The sequence below is a fragment of the Ovis aries genome, chromosome 12 (assembly GCF_016772045.2).
Source record: "Ovis aries strain OAR_USU_Benz2616 breed Rambouillet chromosome 12, ARS-UI_Ramb_v3.0, whole genome shotgun sequence".
Classification (NCBI taxonomy): Eukaryota; Metazoa; Chordata; class Mammalia; order Artiodactyla; family Bovidae; genus Ovis; species Ovis aries.
In genome coordinates, this window is record NC_056065.1 from 33,220,278 (window position 1) to 33,244,766 (window position 24,489).

Sequence of the window (24,489 nt, forward strand, 5' to 3'; positions counted from 1 at the left end):
TGATTATTACCTAAGTTTGGAATTACTTGCTAGACTTTTTAAGATTTTGTTTAGTATTAAAAAGTTTTATATTTGTGAACATAATTTAACATTTAAACTTTTTTTAACATTTAACTCTTAAGGGAAATATGGTCATTCTCTTATTATAATTGCTTCTTGAAAATAGGACAATTTATGTATTATCTTTGGTTATTTTAAGCTTATCAGAGTTTTGAAATTATATTCTTCCTTAGCCCTGTTTACATACAAATCTTTTCACTGTAGTACGAGGAGAAATGAGGGTCCCTGAAGAAGCTCTCAAGGTAAACATTTTTACTTACTTCTTTTGTAAACCTGCCATTTAGTAGGGTTGATTTCACTCATGGATATTTCACTTCCATTTTAAACTGTTTTGTAGCATGAGAAATTTACCATTCAGCTTCAGTTGTCCCAAAAATCTTCAGAATCAGAATTATCAAAATCTGCATGTGCCAAAAGCATAGATTCAAAGGTAGCAGATTCTGCAACAGAAGTGCAGCACAAACCTACAGAAGCACTAAAATCTGAGGAGAAAGTTGTTGGTAAGTTAACTTCTTTGAAAATACCATGTTTATTCTTGATTAGGAAGAAATTGCATGCTTTGTTCTCAGAAAATTGTCCATGTCCTTATAAAAATAGTTAATGATAATGACAATTTCAGAGTGGGTTTTAATGCAGCCAGTGCTTCTTAGAAAGCAGTGTAGAACATAATTGTATGGCAGTTGTATGTAGGTGTATTTAGTATATTTATTTGAGGAAAGTAAATATAATTTACCTTATAGTATTTTTATTATTTCATGTTTGTCTGCTTTTTTCCACCTAGATTATAACTGAAATGAATGAAAAGGAAATGTCCAATAATGGCTACATTATCATAATTATTATGATATGTATCATATTATAGTAGGAGCTTTAAGAATATTTTATATACATAATCCCAGTCATACAAAAGCAATTTTTAAAACTGCTAGGAATTACCAAATTGCTCAGATATAAGCTTTTTAGTCCAGTTAACAACTAGTTTAAATTTAGTTACTGTGCAGTGTCCTTAGGCTTTGAAATTTTTTTAAAACAGTCACTTACACCAAAATTTAGTTTTGTCTTTTATGTTTAGGCTTATGAGACATTTCTGTGTGCCAGCGAACAAGTTGCGCTTTAACTAAAAGCTACTGGACTCTAGCAGTTTATATTACTTAGATATTAGCCAGTGCAAAATTCGTTTCTCGTGTTCAATATTGAATGAGATCCACAAATACTATTCAACTTAGAGTATTTTCTGCTATCTAGACTATGCAGTTAACCCTTGAACAAACTGGTTTGAACCGTTGAGCAGCTGCTGCTGCTGCTGCTAAGTCGCTTCAGTCGTGTCCGACTCTGTGCCACCCCATAGATGGCAGCCCACCAGGCTCCCCCATCCCCAGGATTCTTCCAGGCAAGAACACCCGAGTGGGTTGCCATTTCCTTCTCCAGTGCATGAAGTGAAAAGTGAAAGTGAAGTTGCAGTCGCATCTGACTCTTACCAACCCCATGGACTACAGGCTACCAGGCTCCTCCATCCATGGGATTTTCCAGGCAAGAGTACTGGAGTGGGTTGCCATTGCCTTCTCCGTGTTGAGCAGCACTATTTTTTAAAAAATGCAGATTTTTTTCAATAGTTAATACTACCACATTAGTTGAATCCATGAATACAAAACTGCTTCCCTTGTGATTCAAATGGTAAAGAGTCTGCCTGCAATGTGGGAGACCCAGGTTCGATCCCTGGGTCAGAAAGATCCCCTGGAAAAGCAACTGGCAACCCACTCCAGTATTCTTGCCTGAAGAATCCCATGGACAGATGACCCTGGTGGGCTAGAGTCCATGGAGTCACAAAGAGTTGGACATGACTGAGTGATTAACACACAGGAACCGTGGATTTGGAAGTGAAAGTTGTTGAATAAGTGTTCTGCTCTAGGGATCGAACCTGGGTCTTCCGCATTGCAGGCAGATTCTCTACCATTTGAGCCACCAGGGGAGCAGGCTGACTATAAGTTACACTGTGCTTGAGGTGAGAAGAGAAGGTGGAGGCTCCTAAACTCTGCGTTGTTCAAGGGTCACCTGTACTTTGTTTTCTCATTAAATCAACTGGACAATTCTAGCATTCTCCAAAAGCATGTTTGTTTGTTTGTTTTCCTGTTTCATGTGCTTTAGACAGATTTTCCCCACTTCTTTACAGATACTTCTGCCATGCCCCGTGGTACTCCATTATATGGGCAGCCTTCATGGTGGGGGGATGATGAGGCAGATGAACAAAGACCTTTCAAGTCAAATGGCAAACCCGAAGAGAAAAATCACGAAACTGGAACATCAGGTAAAAAAATCTCAGACTATGACATTAAATGGTTTTAAGGAAGAACATGCTATCAAAACAAAAATCTATTTATTCTTAAAAGTGGTATCTCCTATTATTTAAATGATGTAGTTTAATAATATGGTTGGGCATTTTGAAATAATTATTAAAATGTTCTAACTAGACCAAAATAGTAAATGCAGACTAACTTTGTGTGTTTTTACTAGATTGACAAGCATATAATCATATTTTTAAATGAAAAATTTTTATTATGTTCAAAATGTATGAGGTTAAAACTTCTTTAGAATCTCAGTGTGCCTAATTTTGGGGGGTATGATTGCAACAAGATTAGCTGTTAAGCAGCGAGAGTGAAGAAATAATTCTGAATCACATATTCAGATTAATAGTCAAGGAACATATTCTTTTGTTGCTGGAGAAATTTAGTAATAAACTAAGTCAAAAGCCAGAAAATCAAGATTTCCAGGAAATAAATGGAGGTATCAGTTGCCTGTTACATAAGGACTTGGCATGGACATCAACACTGGTGGATGGAGCAGCCGGTTTCCTTGATAATGGCAGATAAGGATCAGAACTGAAGGAATTAAATAGAGGCACCAGGGAGCAGTATGTAAAGCCAACTGTGACTCTGAGCCAAGGATAGATTTCATCAGCACTCATGTCAACTTTCTACCTTTCACTATAATTCTACAAGATAAATAAGACATTTTTCTTAGCTGGAGAATAAGAACACTGGTTCTTATTCATAAATATACTCTAATTTTACCAGGATACAGGTCTAAGAAAGCTGGCCTTATCAACTTGCTCTTAAAGTGCCCCAAACTAAAGTTGTCAACTCTGCAAATGAAGTCCCATCTCAGTTTTCTTATTTCTGTGGCCAGCACAACTTTTTCTTCATGTTCAAGCTCAGAAGCTTAATATTATTTATCATACCCTCAGATGCAAATAACAGAAATGCCACCTGATAACCAAACAGGACGGAAATGTACCAGCTTAAATAATGAACCTCTTTAGAATTGGTTAATGCAGCATCTCAGTGGCATCATCAGCTAGTGTTTTCTCTCGGACTCTCAGCCCTTCTGTTCAGTGGCTGCATACTAAGGAAGTTTCCCCTAATACTCAGAGGCTGTTTGCCAGTAGCAGTTGGGGTGCATGCTGCTTTGATTACATCCAGTCAGAAGTAGCAAAGGTTGCTTCTAAAAGACCCCCTGGAAACTTTCCCCAAAGTTTTTAATGCATCTGTCATTTCATTGATCTCTCATGGGTTCAGGAGTAGATCACATGCTTATTTCTGAACCAATCCCTGGCAAGGGTTTTGAGATTATCCTTAAGCCAGTCTTCCCCATCCTGAAGCTGAATGTGGGGTTAATTTTCCCTCAAGGCACATGAGTTGTATCAGGGATGAGCAGATACCTGGGAACGTTGGAGTTCTTTTTGGAGGGAGAAATAGGAAATGGATTTTGGAAGACAGTCAAGAATGTCTGCTTTATTTGAAATTTTTGTGTCTTCCCTTCCTTTCACTTCATCTGTTATATTGCCTACTTCTCTTGTCCTTTTTTCCCCCATTGAATCATAACTGAACTATTTCCAGTTTCAACCTTTCTGCAGTTCAATTTGTGCAATAAATCTAAGCTGTCCTTTATTTCCTTTGCTTAACAAAGACTTTATGTGAAGATTTTATATTTTCACATAGATTTTATGTCAGAGTTTCTAACTGTATCCCACTTTCCTTGGCCTTGTATCCCACTACAGTTGTTTAGTGCTCTCCCAGTTCATTCCCACAAAAATTAGACTAATTACTGCCTTCTCTTCTCCCACAGGAGTATATACACATAAATCCAGTAGTATAAAATTCTAAAGGATATATCTGTGTATGTGTATCGTAACACTTTTATTTAGTATTTTGTGTGTATTCCTTATCTTAACTGCACATTTCTTACTTCAAGGATCACATGTTATATTATCATGTGTACTAGAGCAACCTAGGAGAGAGAGAGGGAGGGAGAAAAGGAGGAAGGAAAAGAGAGAAGAGTGAGAAAAAAATGTACTAATTATTAGGGAGCTAAATGAAATATAGCATAATTTAATGTTCCCAGATTCTGAAAATAATTGTGATAGTGAGTTTATCTAGCCATTAAAGATCCTTCTACCCAAAACAATGTCTGAAATCTGAAATAAATATCTTGTGGAACACAGTGAAGTATAATTGTAATTTTTGTACTGGAGACAGAACTATGATTTATTAACAGTAGATAATACTTCAGTGGTGCTTACTTTATCCAGACACTCTTCTGAGTGCCCTGTGTATATTTAATCATTTAATCCTCACAGCTGTACCTGAAAGTAGTTACTGTTATCATACCCATTTTATAGATAAGGAAGTGGCAGCGCAGTGATGTGAGTTTTATTCACAAGGTCACTCAGCTAGCAAAAAGTGTAGCTGCGATTCTAAGCCAGGTGACCTAACTTATAGAGTCCATGCTGTTACCCACAGTTAACTTTTCAGCGGTCATTACACACCCACCCACACACATTCAAAATCATTCCAAAAGAATATACTTTGTAGAGTATAAAGTCTAAAACAAACACCCCAAAAACAAATTGACATAAAAATCAATCCCTCATGCCTCAGCATAATAAAATGAATTTCAAGCTGTGAAGTGTCCGGTAGTAATTTCATCTATGTGAATGAAAGTAAATTCTTAAATGATTACCAGCTTGTGTGGCCTATCTCATTGAGTATCTTTTCTGCCAGATGACAAAAGCTGCTTCATAATCGTGGGATTATTTTTGAGTTGGAAGGAATTTAGTGATTTACATCTTTTGTTAAGAAGCTTAAAGCACTCTGTCAGATTCAGCTGATTAAAAGCTTTAATGAGAGTCTCATTTACTTTCATATATTAGCATCAGGATGTGATTGTTTCAGATTCATCATTTGTAGTTTTTTAAACTACTATAGAATGAGGGAAACAGTTTACAAGTCTGATATAATTTATGATGCCAGCACGTATAGTAGAGTGAAGTTTGAAAATTAAATGCTATTTCATTCGGTCATTGTGAAATTAAGTTTTCTTTTTTAATGTTTAAAATTGTGAAATATAAATGATTAGTTTATTTGTGCTCTAAGTATGCTTTTCTGGTAAAAACAGAAAGTGATTTGCTTCTTCATTACCAGTTTTTAGAATGTAGAATCTTCGTTATTGTCCTTTAGTTCCTAAGTCATGTCCGACTCTTTGTAACCCCATGGACTGCAGCGCACCAGACTCCCCTGTCCTTCATTGTCTCCCAGAGTTTGCTCAAACTCACGTCCACTGAATCAGTGATTCCATCCAACCATCTCATCCTCTGTCACCCCCTTCTCCTTCTGCCCTCCTGCCCTCAATCTTTGCCAGCATTAGGGTCTTTCTTTTCCAGTGAGTTCGCTCTCTATATCAGGTGGCCAAAGTATTGGGGTTTCAGCTTCAACATCAGTCCATCCAAATATTTAAGGTTGATTTTCTTTAAAATTGCCTTGTCTGATCTCCTTACTGTCCAAGGGACTCTCAAGAGTCCAGTACTTATTTTGAAAAGTGAGCATTCCAGAAAGGAGACTAGAGTATCTGCTCCCTAGTAACTTATGTCCCTTTCTGTGGGTCCATGTGTATCCAGAATCTCCTACCGATTTACCTTAAATTCCCCAAAACCCTGGAAGCAAATATTAGAGCAGTCAAGTTCTCCTGAAGTAGTGTGAATATTTTGAGTCCTATTAAAAGAGAACTTGTCCTCTATTTAGTTCAGATGTGTTCTCCAACCTGCTAACATGGTTTAAACATTTTTTAAGTTACAATTAAAGGCTTTAAAGTGTTGCATACATTTTGAAAAGGTTGCATACAACTGTGAAGAGTAGATTTTTGGCTCTTTTTCACTGATTTTTTAATCTAATTGAACTAAATTTAAAAACTTTAGAGTTGTAATTCCTTTTTGGTAAAAGGAGTTTCCCAGTCTTTGTAATTTGAAGTACTTGAATGTACTAGGTTGGATGGATATCTTAAGTAGAATTTGCCTTCATAATTAAAGTCTTTGTAAGCACCTTGAAATAGCTTAATATTTCATGTAATTAATTTAGTACAGAAAAAGGAAGGGAACATTTTTTTCTAGATTATGTATATCATGAGATTCCCTGGAAAGTGACACAATCATAAAATGCCTTAAGAACTTAAGGATATTGCTCTTCTGGTTTAGATAACCATAATTGATTCAACCATGATCATTTATTAAATACTCTTAGTTGAGATTAATAATTAAGTATTAGTATGAATTAAAATTATTTTAATAATATTTTATTCATACCAATGTTTCATTATTAATCTCATTAAGAGTATTTAGGGTTTCCCTTATAGCTGAAATGGGAAAAGAACCTGCCAGCAATGCAGGAGACCTGGGTTCAATCCCTGGGTTGGGAGGGTCCCTGGAGAAGGGAATGGCTACCCACTCCAGTATTCTTGTCTGGGGAATTCCATGGTCGGAGGAGCCTGGAGGGCTACAGTCCTTAGGGGTCACAAAGAGTTGGGCATGACTGAGTTTACTTTAGTATAAATAAAACAGGTTTTGAAGGCAAATTCATGTTAAATTCATAAATTTCAGAATGATTTTTACCAGTACTGAGAAAGGAAAGCTCCTTTATTTTTCTATATTAATTTAGAAGACCCTTAATAATTTCTCTAGTGGGCCTACAATCCCAAGTATAGTAGGCCCACCCTTGATCTGGTTTTATCATCTTTGGCAAAATGATTTCCTCTACTAATGAATTTTCCAGATGACCGAACTTCACTTTTACAATTGCAATTTTGTTTTTTTTTTAAGTTTAACCCTTCCCTAAATTTCTATTTACTCATGTTATTTCCTTAAGCAAAGAAGGCTGAATATAATTAAAATGTTTACTTTATGACTCAGAAGCCTCATTATGAATATCAGTAATTGAACTATATGTTACAGTAATGTCCTTGGGAGACTTGATGTAAGACTGTTTCCCTGTATACTGAATGGTTCTGAACTGCTGTGTTTTTGAGCCACATGTCTGCTCTTTATTGTTTTTTGACTTATCTCAACCAGTTGACTCGTTTTCTTAGTGTAGTATATCTGACATTAATCCTTGCTTTTACATACCCTCCAGATTTGTCACATGTAAGCTGAGTAAATAGTCAAAAAAAAAAAAAAAAGGGTTCTCAATGAGGGACTTTGCTCGTAGTAAAGATCACAGATATGAGGATATGGGTATTGCCATATCTGTCTTGGGTTTTTTAGAGTTAGATGTTTGGTTTTAGTTTCTTGTTTTCCTAGTTAGCTGTGTTGGAGAGTTGGGGGAGAAAAAGTAAGAGAAACATTTATTTGTGTGCCTACTTTGTGGCCGACTTTTTCTGGGTGACTTACGCTATCTCAGTTAATACATACCTCACTGAATCTTCACAACAATCTTATGGATGGGTATTATTTTCTCATTTTACAATGAGAAAAATGAGAATTAAGAACTGTGATAGAGGTAGGACTTAGCTGATTTGAAATCTTCTTCCTGCTTTCTGCTGAACCAGGCTGTTTGACTGTAATCATCGGATCATAAATGCTGTCTGTCTTTCTACTCTGTTGTGCTACTTGACATTGTTAGATAACTGATTACTGGATAAATTGGGTGTTAGCCTATAGAAGTCTCAGATTCTAATCTTTAGAGGAAACTCAGTTTTGAAGTAGGAATAACTTAGGAAATAATAACCTTAAAAATAGTTACGTGCAGTTGGTGACCTCTGCTTTTTAATGTGTTAAAAAGTGAAAGCATGTTAAAAGTATGTAAAGTTTTTCTTCTCAAGGGAGGAAAATTGAGAACATATTCATTTGAATCATTAGTGACAAGTAGATGGTAAATGCTATACCCCTGGGCCAGCTTGTTGCAGTTATTGCTTTATAGTTTAGTCACGTCTTTGAGCATTCAGGTAGTGGGGGTAGGAGACTGCCGCTTTCTGTCTTCAGTGTTTCTCTGTTACCTGTGAGGATGCAGAAAACGAATGAATGAGGTCAGGTAGATAGGAAGGATAGTTCTATATGAAATTGATCAGGCACAGTACATTATTACATTAGTAAATAAACCAGTGTATGGAAAAATAAAAACATCAGTGATTTTATCAATATATAGAGAGCAGACAATGCGTTTTACTCATGGTAATTCTTATTGACAGGCCTTCAAAGTAAACATTCAAGTGGACATTTTAATATTAAGGAAAAAAATAAATAAGCTCTTTAATAAAGAAGTTTTTGGAACATTACTTAGCTTATTAAGAATCTTGTATATCCTCTTCTGGGTAGTGTGTAGAATTACTGCTTTGACAGTATAGAGTTTTTCTGATACAGTTTTTAAATTTTCATTGGTGAGGAAAAACTAAGTAGACTTGACAAGGATAATTTTTCTGTTAAAAATTGTTTTTGTTATATATTCTGTTTACTGTCTGTATAATATTTTTCACTTTTTTTTAAAATTTCTGGAAGTGGAGCTTGGGGTCTTTAATGCGCTGTGCCCTCCTCCAGGGATCTTCACAACCCAGGGATCGAACCCAGGTCTCCCACATTGCAGGTGGACTCTTTACCATCTGAGCCACCAGGAAAGCCCTAAATACTGGAGTGGGTAGCCTATCACTTCTCCAGGGGATCTTCCCAACCCAGGAATCAAACCGGGTTCACCTGCATTGCAGGTGAATTGTTTGCCCTCCTTGTTGGTTGTGTTTTACACTGGAGGTGATTCTTAATTTAGAACTTCTCAGGTGGCGCTAATGGTAAAGAACCCGCCTGCCAATGCAGGAGACATAAGAGACGTGAGTTTGATTCCTGTGTCGGGAAGATCCCCTAGAGAAGGGAAAGGCAACCCTCTCTTGGATCACAAAAAGTCAGACATGACTGAAGTGACTTAGCACGCATGCAATACCTTGTGCCATACACTGGACTGTAGAGATGTTGCTATTCCGTTCTTGTATAATCTAAAAGCAAACAGTTTTATGACTGTTTCATATTCAGAGTGTTGCTAAGAAACTGATTATAGCACCTGAAGAATTCCATCAGTATTTAATATTTGGAAAAATGTTTCAAGAGACAAAATGCTTTACTTAATTAGAAAATTACTATAAACAACTTTGTCCCTCATATATTCTTTCCTAATAAATTATCTGTAAATGATTTTTCTATCAGTGTGTTTTTAAAAGGAATGCTCTTTTGAGCTTTAGGGAAAGAGTTTTTATTTGAATTCATTCTTTACCATCTTTATAATAGTTCTTTTGCTTCCTGAAAACCAAAGCAGTTTAATCTTAATTTTTTTTGCATTTATAATATCTGATAACAGATTTAAAACATTTCAGTTATCATTTTCATTTATATGCTTTCACATATTTTATATAGAGATGCATTTATTTTCATACCTTCTTATTTGTCTCTGAGGCAGCAGAGGAATAGTGTTCCAGAGTTACTTGCTTATGCCAACTCTTGTTGGTGATCTGAGATTTATAATTCACCTTTCCTCTAAGGATTTTTGACAGTTGGGCATATTCTGCTGTATAGAAATGTACATGAATTTTCTTTTGGAATTAATTGGCTGGCAACTGAATTTTCTATTTTTAACTTACTTCTTTCACACTGCTGCTTGGATTGCATTTTACAAGCAAACCACATGTCTTTACTCATTCTTTTCTTTATAAAATGTTATCTGTCTTCTTGTAAGGATCACACATTAGTAATATTATTTTTGTCATTCTGAAAGTAATGACTCTGAATTGTGATGGTGAAGAATGGTAAGTAAAATCATCCTGTCCAGAATGTTGCTTATGTATTAACCTCATGTTTCTTTCTTCATTTGAACACTTGTTCTCCTTTAGGAATTTGCTTGTTTTTGCAATATTTCATCCTCCTTACTTGATAAGGAAATTCATATTTTTTCTGTCTCTCTAGATATGTACATTGAACATGCATCTCCATCTACATTTGATTTCATTTCTTTGTACTTTTGATGATTTCTGAATCCACATTGGAGACAATGTAGACCTAGTCATGCAAAATCCCATCTCTTAACTGCTTTGCTATCCTTTGCACTGCTGCTTCTCTTGCATCTCCTATTGGTAACAGGAATGCCATGTTTATAATCAAAATTATTTCTCTTTTAAGACATTTGTCATTCTTTTTCATCTAAGCAGCGATCTGCCTTCTGATTCCCATGGAGTAATGGAAGTGGCCATTACTATACTCCTTCAAGTTCTAGAAGCTCCCAAATATTTTGAATTTTCTCTTATTTTTCTTATTAGGGTGCAGCATAGATGCCAAGCAAGTTGAAGAACAATCTGCAGCTGCAAGTGAAGAAGTACTTTTTCCTTTCTGTAGGGAACCAAGTTATTTTGAAATCCCTACAAAAGAATTTCAGCAACCATCACAAATAACAGAGAGCACTATTCATGAAATCCCAACAAAAGACACACCAAGTTCTCATACAACAGGTGCAGGGCATGCTTCATTTACCATTGAATTTGATGACAGTACCCCAGGGAAAGTAACTATTAGAGATCACGTGACAAAATTTACTTCTGATCAGCGCCACAAGTCAAAGAAGTCTTCTCCTGGAACTCAAGACCTGCCAGGGATTCAAACTGGAATGATGGCACCTGAAAACAAAGTAGCTGACTGGCTAGCACAGAACAACCCTCCTCAGATGGTATGGGAAAGAACAGAAGAGGATTCCAAAAGTATTAAAAGTGATGTTCCAGTTTACTTGAAAAGGTTGAAAGGTAACTTTTCAGAACTTCCTTTTTTATGGTTAATTTCAGTCTTCAGTTACCAAACTATGATTAGAAAAATAATTATATGATATAAAGATGCTGCTTCTGCTTTTTTGAAGGTTTATTTGATCTTAAAGTTCAAAAGCCAGCCATTCTGCCCATATCCAGCTTACTCATTCAAAACAGTCTGCCTTCATTTTCTTGCCAAAACCAAATTGGTTTCGTAAATTTATATGTATGCCATTGAGACTTCCTGGTGGCTCAGACGGTAAAGTGTCTGCCTACAATGCGGGAGAGCCAAGTTCGATCCCTGGGTCAAGAAGAACCTCTGGAGAAGGAAATGACAACCCACTCCAGTATTCTTGCCTGGAAAATGTGTGCCATTACATATGTTTCTTTTTCCTGTGGAAATATTCATTCATTTCACCAGTGGAATTCCTTAGAAGACAGTTCTCATCATTTTCCTGATTTAAGGAAAATACATGTTTAATTCTATTCTCTACTGTGTGCTTCCTGTAAAATGTCAACATGTAGATTTTAAACATTTTAAGTTACTGAATTATGGGCTTAGAGTTCTACTTTGGCAGTATAGTCACATTGTTGGTGGAGTGTTTCAGACTGTTCTCAAGATACTCATATCATGAAACAAATTTTATTTAGAGATACTAGGAATTCATTGAATTAAGAATTTTTTCACTAGTGAAAATTGCAGTTAAATGTTTATTTTTGAAATAATTTTCAATGTTTTATTAAAAATACTTGACCAAATACATCAGAGTATCAACTAATCATTTTCCCCCCATTGGTTTTGCTAGTTAAATTTTAATTTAGAATTTGCTGAATACAGATTTATGTTACTATATCTTGATTTTATATAACAAGCTTACTGTAAGGGAAATGATTACATGTTAATCTGATCATTCTGTTACTATACAAAAAGTTAAAGAGCTTTAAAAGAATACTTGTTGAGGTGAGAGTGTATATTACCTTATATCTCTAGCTCTTTCCTGGGACTTGAGTATGTGATAGGTACTCAGTAATTTGAATAATCAATGAATGACTTCATTATCATTGACAAAACTGACCCTGGTTTAACCTGTACTTTTATGGTTTGGGATTCTCTTCACCTAATGGAAAAAATACCTATTTCCTATTTGCTTCTAAGGCATTTCAAGATTGTGAGATGGTGTGATTACCTAATTCTTTGTCAGGGCCTATTACCGTATTTAATTATCATAAGACCTGGCATATGAACTTTTGACATATAATTGTTAACTTTACTCCTGCTAGATAATAACATAAATTGAGACCTATATGTATATTGATATATATATATATAGGTTAAAGCTTACATATAAAAGCTACCCATTTGTAAACTGATCATTTTTTATGGATTGGGTAAAATAAGACTGATATCCTAGTATAATGTAAAAAGTAGTGTAAACTTTGAAAATTTAGAAATAACATGTTCTTTAGACCATCCTTAATAAATGTACACAAATGAGCTAAGATGTAAATCACCATTAAAAAATACCTTTATGGAACTTTCCTGACATTCCAGTGATTAAGACTCTGCTTCCACTGCAAGAGGCACAGGTTTCACCTCTAATTAGGGAACTAAGATCCTCCATACCATGTGGTATGGCCAAAAAAAAAAAAAAAAACTTTACTACACCCTTTTATTGTAACTATAATTTTACTTATAATGACTATTTTCTGTTTTAGCTGTTATTTTGATTCCTGTTAGAGGCATTAATGTTCACATTCAGACTGTATTCATATATTATGTTAGATTTTGAAAATCCTTACCAGAAATTATGCAAATTATTATTATCCATCAGAGTTGATTTATAGGTAGATATACATTCTGGTATGTTGCCATTGCATAGAACCCTACTTTTAAATTTGCCTTCAAGACATTTTACAAACCATCTAAGAAAATGTCTTTGTGAATATGCCTCATTTTTGATCCAATATTTATCCATTTTATTTTTTCAGATGTATTTACAAATGACATTTTACTTTCCCCCAAAGTTAGAGCTGCCATTATTAGATAAAGATTTTCCACAATTTAAGAGATCAAAAGTATATACCCAGTCTCTAAATAAATGTCAGTATAGCAAATAGAAACTATTTTACAATAATTAGACATTCAGCAACTGCTTAGATCAGTAAAAAACTTGAAAGTAGGCAAAACAAAACAACTTTGCTCCTGCAAGAGTGAAATGCATGTGCTTTGGGACAGTGAAGATAATAATGTTCACAAAGTCCGTACACTTTACTCATTAGGAGAGTTGAAGCTTCTTTTGGCCACAGCTACTGATTAGTTATAGTCATATCTATCCTAAAAAATACTAGAAGAACTTCAATATATTAATGCATGATTAATGATAGACAAAACAGAAAAAATCTTAACAGTTCCTAATGTTGTTTCTGTTAACTAAAAACAAAAATTGCAGTTTTTTCATCTGATCAGATATGTTATCTTGTATAACACTGGGAAATGAAAAAGAAGAATAATTTTCTACAAAGAAAATAGCTAATCTATACTCTTTTAACCTGTAACTTAAAAGATACTGAAAAGACCTGACACCAGATAAGCACCAAATTTTATATGTTGTTACAAGAATTATTGTATAAGTATGTCATAACATATGACTATATGTTATATATGTGTTATAACATATATAACTATGTTATATAACTTGTTATAAGAAATAATATAACTAACACTGACTCTATGGACATGAGTTTGAGAAAGTTCCGGGAGTTGGTGATGGACAGGGAAGCCTGGCATGTTGCAGTCCATGGGGTGGCAGAGTCAGGCACAACTGAGCCACTGAACTGAACAAGAACTGAAGTCTGTAAAGGTCGTGTTTTCATTAAGTCACTCAGTCATGTCCGACTCTTTGCGAGTCCCCATGGACTGTAGCCTACCAGGCTCTTCTGTCCATGAGATTTTCCAGGCAATAGTACTGGAGTGGATTGCCATTTCCTTCTCCAAGGGATCTTCCCAACCCAGGGATCGAACCTGGGTCTCCTGCATCATAGACAGACGCTTTACCATCTGAGCCACCAGGGAAGTCCGTCATATTGTGTATGTTTGTAATATGGGTTATCTGGTCCCATTACACATGAAATATGGGAGTTTAGTTATTTACAGCTCTTACAAACTGGATTTCTTTGCAGTATATCCAGTGCAATATGAAATAGGTTGTACAATGTCCAATTTTCCTGAGTTTTGTATTTGAACTAGTGGTTTTGTTTGCTTCTGCATTCCATCTGCCTATCCTTTATCCCTAGATTAATTACCCAGGCAGGAATTCCATTAATTAAACTAAACACCATTTTATTTTTTTTTCTTTTCGTATTGTATTTTCAGTAGTTGCTAATTTGAAGGAAGATTTTCAGATTTAGTTTTGGAAGTATTGACATACACCTGGTTGACTAGATTCATTTAAGCTTTCTTCTAAATAACTATCTTTTAAGCCTTCATTTGTGACTCAGTCTAAAACACACATAGAATAACTCAACTTCCCATTAAATTCATGCTATAAGAATATAATAATTGCCATTTGATTATTTCCTCTAATGTACTTAATGTTTACATGATAAGAATTCTAAATCAGTGAAAAATCAAGTAGTTTTAATAAAGTTTCACACTTAGTCCTTAATAGAGCCATGAAGAGTAACAAAAAGCCTGTTAGGAAGCTGATGTTTTCAAAATTCAACTGCAGTATTCTGTCTTGACTCTATATGCTTAATAGAGAAAATATATTTTTATCTCGTTATATTTAGCAACATGCCATTTGTCTGGTAGGTTTATATAGGATTTCATAGTCTATGCTTTTTCCATGCTAGACCTTTTAGCATGCTTTATTTAACTTGAAGCCACCAGAGTTTAACTGAGCACACATACAAAATTGCAAAAATTATAGCTAGAAAGATGTTTGTAAAGAATTGTATAGTAATTGGTGGAAACTGCAAATTTGCATTTTCATATATTAAAAAGGAAAGGAATGGGGTACTTTTGAAAGTTTTGAACATCACTGAAATTAATGATTCATTACACTTTTTTATTGCATTTGCATTCTCTTCTCCTGTGTAATGATAAGCATTTTGGTGGGATCACACTTTTTTCTGTCTTTTCCCTTCTAATGCTAAAGATAAGTTTTTGATTGTTTAAATAAGGTATAAGGTTTAAAGGCAGGATTAATATTTAATGTTACAAATACAGACTATCATAGATGTAGCACTGCTTATCTTTTAAGGCACTGATGAACCATTATAAAGTCAAAATTTGGAGAAAGAAAAGTAATCCTATTCAAGTGTTTATAAAGGACTCATTGTTGGTTGATGAAATTTGAATGTAAGCATTGCAATTGAGGGAAGTTTGCAGAGCCTGTTACTGAAAAGAACATATGACTTTGGATTGAAAGGGGGGAGGGGCAGAACAAGCAGCACTTTTGTATATGCTTTGATTTTCTACATAGGATTTTTTCCCGTCTCTATTATGCGGTTTCTTTTCTGTGTCCAGGAAACAAACATGATGATGGTACACAAAGCGACTCAGAAAATGCTGGGGCTCACAGGCGCTGTAGCAAGCGTGCAACTCTTGAGGAACACTTAAGGCGCCACCATTCAGAACAGAAAAAACTACAGAAGGCCCAGGCTACTGAAAAGCATCAAGACCAAGCTGTTGTAAGTCAAACTGCTTTTATGATTGCATTCTTTGATGAAGACAATCCCAGAAAAAGAAGGTCATATTCTTTCACTCAGAGTACGGGAATCTTGTGTCAGGAAACTACTTATTCAGCACCACATACAAAACTTGAAAAAACAAAATCTCCAACAGCAGATGCCAAAGTGGTTTCTTTGTCTTTACAGACTAGCTCTGCGCACCACAGAGGGGGGCATGGTGTTCCACATGGGAAATTGTTAAAACAGAAATCAGAGGAGCCATCGGTGTCAATTCCCTTCCTACAAACTGCATTATTAAGAAGTTCAGGGAGTCTTGGGCACAGACCAAGCCAGGAGATGGATAAAATGTTAAAAAATCAAGCTACTTCCGCTGCTTCTGAAAAGGATAATGATGATGACCAAAGTGACAAGGGTACTTATACCATTGAGTTAGAGAATCCCAACAGTGAGGAAGTGGAAGCAAGAAAAATGATTGACAAGGTAAATAATTGGTATTAGTTTTCTCGTGGTATATTTAACTGTTGGAAATTATTAGAGGATATCAAATGTTTTCATGTAGGTAGTGTATTAAAACTTTAGGATTTTATTAGGGAACTGGAAACCTAACAATAAGACCAAAATGCTTTCTGATTTTGTTCTACTATATTCTGAATTTGCCTGAGTTTCATATGTAAAGTTCTATACATATAAGCTGTTTGGACCTGTTAAAGTTGTAATAATTTAAGTTTGACTTTTTAAATGCTACATCTTGACCATGCTCACTTTGCATTTAAAAACTAAAAATCAAAGAAAACCAGATTACTGTTGACTCCATTAATATAAACATGAGCTTCAGTTAAAAATAGTTAAACAGAGTTTTTATTTTTTTAATTTTATTTTTGAAGCAGATGAAAAGACATGTTTTAATCCATTTTATTCTTTCTCCTTAGTTTCTTCTCTTAATTTCTATTCACTGCTGTCTGTGGTGATAGAAAAGAAATGTATAAAAACAAAATCAGTGTGTTTATGATACTCTGAGTTTAAGCAAGGGTATACCTAGTTATGATAGTTATTTACATTACAGATTTTATTTTTGATGTTTTTGATTAATGTGTATAATGATTGTTATATGGTTTAAAAAGTAGTTTTGCCCCCAGTAATGAAAGATTGACTTTAGAATCTGCTGTATATTTTATCCCCTGGAAGACAGAAACATAAATTTGGCTAAGCATTAATCTCTTGTTTCGGTTCTTGTTACTTAGCATGTGAGCAGCATTAGCATCACTAGAGAGCCTGTTAGAAATACAAAATCTCCAGTCCACCTTAAATATAGTGAAAAGGAATCTGCCTTAAAAGTAGGGCTCATATGCAGATTAACATTTGAGATACACTAGTTCAGATGATGAGCTTAAACAGTGGTCTTTTAGAGAATAGACAAGGTAACCCTTTGGGAAGCAGGAGATTATTAGGACTTATATTTATTTTTAATTTCATAGTTTTTATTTCTGTTTAAGAGTGTGTTCTATAGTGTATACAGTGTGTGTATGTATATATATATAAAATTTCTAACATCCGTCAGTTGAGGAGCAAATGCTCAGAATTTTTCAGTGTTGGGGTATAGCACTCCAGACTTTCGGAAACCCATTAATTTAGGAAATAGATATTATGATAGTTGTTAATAAGAGAAGTAAATAAAAAAAAGAGAAGTTTTTAAAAATTAACAAACAGATAAAGTAATATTTCTAATAATAGTAAAGGAAAGCTAAGAACACAGTTGTAGCAATAGAAAATGACTCAGTCATTTCTAATTATTTTCATCACTGAATCAATAATGACATTACTTTCAGATTAAAGTTAGTATATTGCTATTTAAGATACTGTCAAGTAGAAAATAAAAGGATAGATTTTGGGGAAAAAAAGCTATTAAGTGTTAAAATTCAGATTAATTTTATTCTAGTGTAGTTTTGTTTGATTTATGTATATTTCATTTGTAGTTTATTGGTGTTTCTCTATTAAAAGATCTTTCAGTGGGAGATTATATTGTAATAGTTTAAAAACATGAACACTTGTAGACAGACAGATCTGTACTAGATGTACCAGATATAAGTACACTGAGTGAACACTAGATTGCAAAAAGAATTCAATAAAATATATGAGGCTTATTATTATAATGCTATCTTATGATAAAAGGTCTATAAATATTAGCTGTGTTATTAACCTTGTGAGTAGTTTCCATGTATGAATCTCTACACTAGGTTTTGATAAATCCTGAAAAGTTCTTCAGCATTGAAAAGGTCAAATCTGAAACTCAAATGGAAGTTAAAAGTGCAAGGAAATAGCCTGGCCACAACAACAGAAAGTCAAGAAGGAAGTCATTGTTGGCAGTTGAGACTCTTGAAAAGTAAACTGCTGGATGAAGAGAAGGACCATAAAACCTCGTGTATACCTGCTGTCCATAATAAGCATCCTTTTTTTCATTTTCAAAAAGAGTCCCAATTTCAGTGACAAATTATTTGGTCACACTATGGATAAAGAAAACCAAGAATCTAAACCAGGATTCATTTAAGGGAATAATGTCAGAATGTGACTGAGTAGATAATTCAGTCATTCTTAGTTTGTATAAACCAGAAAACAAAGCTAAGGCCATAACTGTAGGGAAAAACAGGAGTCACTACATTATGTTGTGAATGCCAAAGAAAAAGTGCTGAGATTCTACTGGCTGTGGTTAAAGCTAGAGGTCAGATTCAGGCTGACTAAAGTCAGGCTCTGGGGAAACAAATGTCTGAAGAAAATGAAGTAACCTGTGAGCATGAAGAAAACAAAGACCCCAAATAGTCAGAATCAGAGTGTAAGAAGGACTTTGGGCGGATGGGAGGAGATTCAGACATCATATCAAGTTGTTGGGTAAGCTTTGTCATCCGTTTTCTCCCTTTTAAAGTTGGGGTGTGTGGGATGGAAGTGGGGACCATCAGCTGTTGTCCATCTGAATTTAATTGTTATTTGGGCCTGAAAACTTCAGTGTGGTCTCTTTCCTTTTTTACTCCCTCATTTGAGAGCTGGTTTATTTCATTAATTTTTTTCTCAACCTTTATTCAGCATCTGCCATGTGCCCAGCTTTGTGTTAGGAGAGAGATTGAAATGGGAAAGAGAGCATTCTTCCCCTCAGGAACTAAGTATATGGAGGCATGGAAATACACAAGTGAAAACATATGCATTAAAAATAGTATGGTGGATGTTTTGATGAGCAAACTATTCAAGTAAGGGTACCAATAGCTTCCATGAGATCTCAGGTTAAATATCTTTTCGTCAGAGAAGTCTTTAGCTGTCCAATCTAAGGAAACACCCCTCCTCCACCCCCGTACTGTCAAATCAGCTTGTTTCATTTTAATCATAAGCTTTTTCACCATTTGATAGTTTCCTATTTATTTATTTGCCTCTCCGCTCCCCTATAATACACACACAAATACACACATGTGCAAGAATATAAACTCCATGACTGTAGGAACTTAGTGCCTGGCATATAAAATGTCCTTAGTAAATACCGAACTTAATTGCCAACCGAGCTCGTTTTGAAACATATGGGATTACTCCCATAATAGGCATGGTCAAGGAGAGTTTTTCAAAAATATGGAGCAATCTTTTCAAAAGCCCAGGAGGGTAGAGGCCTTGTTCAGAGGACCACAGTTACTTTCAGAGAGATGAGGTTGGACTAGACATTGACGGCCTCTCCATATCGTATTAAGGACTTTAGTGTTTTTGTTATTCTTTTAATGCTGAATGCAGTTGTGAATCATTGAACACTTTTAAATCTGGCAGTGACATGCAAATCAACTGTAGTAAGTGTGAAGAATGCATTGAAACTTGGAAAGGCTGGAAGCAGAAAAGGTGATTAAAAAGCTACTGACATGTCCAGTAGTCAGTTAAATATAAATGTCTGGATCTTAGGTAAGAGATCTGGGCTAAAATAACATTTTGGGGATTATGAGAGGGTAGCTGTGAATGCAAAATACAGACGAGATCATCTGGAAAGAGTATAAAAGTGAGAAGAGGCAAAGTACGAAATTCTTAGCAACACCAGTATAGGTGGACAAAGGAAGAAAAGTGAGTAAAGGAGAATCAAACGTAAGAGTAAGAGAAAACCAAAAGAACAATAGCACCTTGGAATCAAAGACAGAATAATAAAAGTGAGTAAGCAGCAGTTTCATATGATACACTGGCATTAAATATGATAAGCGCTAGAATGCCTTTTCAGTTTTTCCCCAAAGTACATTGTATTTCTGTGTCTAGAGACGATAAAGCAGAACGTATACTTGCCTGGCAACTCAGGAGAAGTTGCATACTGTCAAAGTAGGATCTCTTTAAAGAGATGATCAAGCTATAATGCCATTATCTTTTTCTGTGTCAGTTGTACTATTACGTAGTTCAAGGGCACTGAGATATCTCTGCCCCAACCTCCAAGTTACGGGATGACAGCATTTTGGTTTATACTTCTGTGTCGTGTGTTTGTCAGTAGATAACACTTATTGTATGCTTTGTCCCCAAATTTACTTTTTATAATATTAACGCACATGTCTGTTATTCATGAAGAACTCTTAAGTTTTACATCTAAGCTTACATGGAGATGTGCTATAATAAGAAAGTGCTGGTAACTGCCTGGATTAAAGGTAATTATCTTCCGCTGCAATGATAGCCTCCCCTAGACCTCCCTCCTTTGACTTCCCTATAATAACCTAGAGAACCCATCATAGTACCAGTTTCTTTTCCCCACTCCTTCGTCCAAAACACTGCTAAGGGAAGAGGAGGATACTGTCAGGGCTACTTTATAGACTTTTAGGCTAAATGAGAAAGACTGGTAGTGAAAACAGAAAGCCAAATATTAAATGAAAAGAAAAATTATTGGCCTTTGTAGAGGGCTGAAGTTTCTTTTGAAAAAAGTATTTTTCTTCTCCATAAATTTCATACCATGGACCAGTTCTACCAGATACTTCTTTCCTGAGTTTTGATTCCCCCAATGTGTCTTGTTAGCATATCGTCTCCCTTCATGGGGCTTTGTATCTATCAGTGCTGATTCTGTAGGCAACAGGTGGTAGGGAAGAATCCAGAACCAGGAGAACTATACAGGACTGGAAACACAAAATGAGGAACATTGACAGCAGTGAGACATCCCAAAGGAAGTCAGTGCTGAGAACTTGGATCCAGGTATAAGCAATTTGGAATGAAGATATTCCAAACTCTATGACATTCACAGCAAGATTCTAGACTAGGTTCAAGTCAGAGCCAGGGAACTGTGATAAAGTGGAGTCAAAATCTAGGTAAAGAGAGCCTGTTAGAACAGAGGAGGGAGGTATGTGCAGAGTCCACTCATATACCCAGTCAGGTGTCTGGGAACTAAAGGAAAAGAGATCAGACAAGAGCCTTGAGTAGTAGAAGAGGACCTTGATAATAGAGGCTGCATTTGGAATTTGACTTAATATTTTTTTTTCTAATTGCTATTAATCCAGAAATAATCTGAGTTAATAAAAGGGCTGAAGCAAATAGTGGTTCTTAACAGGTAAATTCTGACAGCTTGATTTTTTTTCTTTTATGTTAATCTTCTTTCCTGCTGTCTCTTCACTGAACAATTTAAAAAACAATTTTGTATCAGGAGAATTCAGTTTTGGTCACTCTGTTGATGCTCCTCTCCCCCTTTTAACACTCCATGTCCTTCTTAGGTACAAGAAACTCTTTACTGCTGTATTAACCCCCAAAGCTTCATAAGGAAACCCTCACCTTTTTTTCAGTTAAAAGCTTAAGATTTATTAGGTTTGCCCCGATTTTCCTTTTTCTACCACTGTAAGAGATCTTACTTATTTTCCTGGTTTTTAGGGGATTTTCACTTACTGTGCCCTAGTCTAATAAGCTCTTCCCTGTGTGGTTTTTTGGTTTAGTTTTGCATGCCTACCTCCTTCTTATAATTTACTTTCAGAGGCTTTCTTTAACCACTCGATCTATAAAATAGCCCCAGCATTACCCTCCTGTAATACTACCGTGATTTCTTTATAGAACTTACCTCTAGCTAGTTTATTTTCTCTCTGTCCTTTCTAGAATGATCTCATTTGTATTCATCATGTTTGTATTTCTTGTGACTAGAGCAGTGCCTGGTATGTAGTAGACACTCAGTAATTATCTTGTGAATGGATAAATGAGAAAGAAAAAATATTGACTTGATTTTTATGTTTATCAATATTTATATGTGGTTAGTTATATGTTAGCTAATTTATTTCAGTGAATTTATAGATTGATTAAATGCAGTAAGGCCTCCACAGATATTCCTATATTTTATGTGCTTAAATTTGTTTATATCTTGAGTCCAAAATAACTTGTTAAAATGTATAATTTAAAATCTGTGTTTTGTAAGTTTTTCTTTGTAATGAGAAATATGAAAGCTGCAAAAGACTTGGTTGCATCAGAAGAAATGTGTGAGTTTCAGGGGGATTGCTTTGATTAATAGAAATCTAGAAATACTTTTCAGTTTCTATTAATACCCACTTAGGCACTTAATGCTTAAAAATCTGTTTGGCAAAGAAAGCATAAGATAGTAATTGATGAGCAGCCAGATTTTAGGTATGAAAGAAAAGAATGCATGACAATGAATTAAGCTATTAAAAGGAGAGAAACTGGATATTTTAACTATAGAAGCATTAGATAAGAACTGAGTGTGATTTGAATATACAAAAAGAGGAACTAATAAAGAGAGAATGCTAAACAGTGATGAAAAAGGAAAAGAAGGTGGCTATAAGAGTCCAAAAGAATAGGAAGACTCAAGGATGTAGGATAGGTTCTGGGAAAGGACAGAGATTTACCCAGACAGATGAAAAGGAAGAAGGTAAGGTCAGATGGTTCCTTTGAGTTCAGTTCAGTCACTCGGTCGTGTCCGACTCTTTGTGACCCCATGAACCAAGCATGCCAGGCTTCCCTGTCTATCACCAACTGCCAGAGTCCACCCAAACCCATGTCCGTTGAGTCTGATGTCATCCAGCCATCTCATCCTCTGTCGTCCCCTTCTCCTCCTGCCCTCAGTCTTTCCCAGCATCAGGGTCTTTTCAAAGGAGTCAGCTCTTTGCATCAGGTGGCCAAAATATTGGAGTTTCAGCTTCAACATCGGTGCTTCAAATGAACACCCAGGACTGATCTCCTTTAGGATGGACTGGTTGGATCTCCTTGCAGTCCAAGGGACTCTCGAGAGTCTTCTCCAACACCACAGTTCAAAAGCATCAATTCTTCAGTGCTCGGCTTTCTTTATAGTCCAACTCTCACATCCATACATGACCACTGGAAAAACCATAGCCTTGACTAGACAGACCTTTGTTGACAAAGTAATGTCTGTGCTTTTTAATATGCTGTCTAGGTTGGTCACAACTTTTCCTTCCAAGGATTGAGCGTCTTTTAATTTCATGGCTTCAGTCACCATCTGCAGTGATTTAGGAGCCCAGAAAAATAAAGTCAGCCACTACTTCCACTGTTTCCCCATCTACTTCCCATGAAGTGATGGGACCAGATGCCATGATCTTCGTTTTCTGAATGTTGAGCTTTAAGCCAACTTTTTCACTCTCCTCTTTCACTTTCATCAAGAAGCTTTTTAGTTCTTCTTCACTTTCTGCCATAAGGGTGGTATCATCTGCATGTCTGAGGTTATTGATATTTCTCCCTGCAATCTTGATTCCAGCTTGTACTTCTTCCAGTCCAGCATTTCTCATGCTGTACTCTGCATAGAAGTTAAATAAGCAGGGTGACAATATACAGCCTTGATCTACTCCTTTTCCTATTTGGAACCAGTCTGTTGTTCCATGTCCGGTTGTGACTGTTGCTTCCTGGCCTGCATACACGTTTCTCAAGAGGCAGGTCATGTGGTCTGGTATTCCATCTCTTTCAGAATTGTCCAAGTTTGTTGTGATCTACACAGTCAAAGACTTTGACATAGTCAGTAAAGCAGAAATAGATGTTTTTCTGGAACTCTAGATGGTGCCTTTAAAAATAAACAGGTAGGTGGCTCAGTGGTAAAGAATTCACCTGCCAATGCAGGAGATGTGGGTTCGATCTCTGGGTTGGGAAGGTTCCCTGGAGAAGGAAGTGGCAACCCACTCCAGTATTCTTGCCTGGAAAATCCCATGGACAGAGGAGCCTGACAGGCTGCAGTTCATTGAGTCACAAAAGAGTCAGACACGACTTAGTGACTAAACAACAAAGTTCACGTAACATTTACTGTATTAGCCATTTGAAGTGTACAGTTTATTGATTTTAGTAAATTCACGCTGTTGTGCAACCATCAACACTCTGTAGCTCCAGGACATTTTCATCACCTGATGCAGAAATCCCATGCCTATTAAGCAGTCACTCTGTCCTCAGGCTCCTGGCAGCCACCAGTCTGATTCCTGCATCTGTGGCTTTGCTGCTTCTGGCCGTGTCATATAAATGGGATCTCATAGCATGTGGCCTTCTATGACTTGCTACTTTTCTCTTTGTATAGTCTTTTCAGTGTTGTCCATGCTGTAGCATGCATCAATACTTCATTCCTTTTTTTGACTGAATAATAAAAAAATAATAATGATGTGTGGATATACCAAATTTTTTAATCTGTTCACTCATTAATGGACATTTGGGTTGTTTCTACCTTTCGGCTATTGTGAATAA

At 35.7% G+C, this 24,489-nt stretch overlaps 1 protein-coding gene and 1 non-coding gene across 51 annotated transcripts in view; one reads left to right on the top strand and one right to left on the bottom strand.

Moving 5' to 3' along the window:
• CEP170 (centrosomal protein 170) overlaps positions 1-24,489 on the top strand; it is a 136,758-nt gene that overhangs the window by 68,239 nt on the left and 44,030 nt on the right. For 19 of the 50 annotated variants that reach the window (XM_027975574.3, XM_060396414.1, XM_060396420.1 and 16 more), the window contains exons 5-10: positions 244-302; positions 398-560; positions 2,231-2,365; positions 10,672-11,148; positions 15,677-15,840; positions 16,027-16,320. In XM_027975574.3, the coding sequence (XP_027831375.2) occupies positions 244-302; positions 398-560; positions 2,231-2,365; positions 10,672-11,148; positions 15,677-15,840; positions 16,027-16,320 (1,292 nt within the window). Of the gene's footprint in view, positions 1-243; positions 303-397; positions 561-2,230; positions 2,366-10,671; positions 11,149-15,676; positions 16,321-24,489 lie in introns of all 50 variants that reach the window. The other 31 variants (XM_060396395.1, XM_060396399.1, XM_060396403.1 and 28 more) reach the window with 2 other exon arrangements.
• TRNAH-AUG (transfer RNA histidin (anticodon AUG)) lies at positions 14,150-14,221 on the bottom strand. Its single transcript has one exon. It is a non-coding gene; the product is annotated as a tRNA-His (tRNA).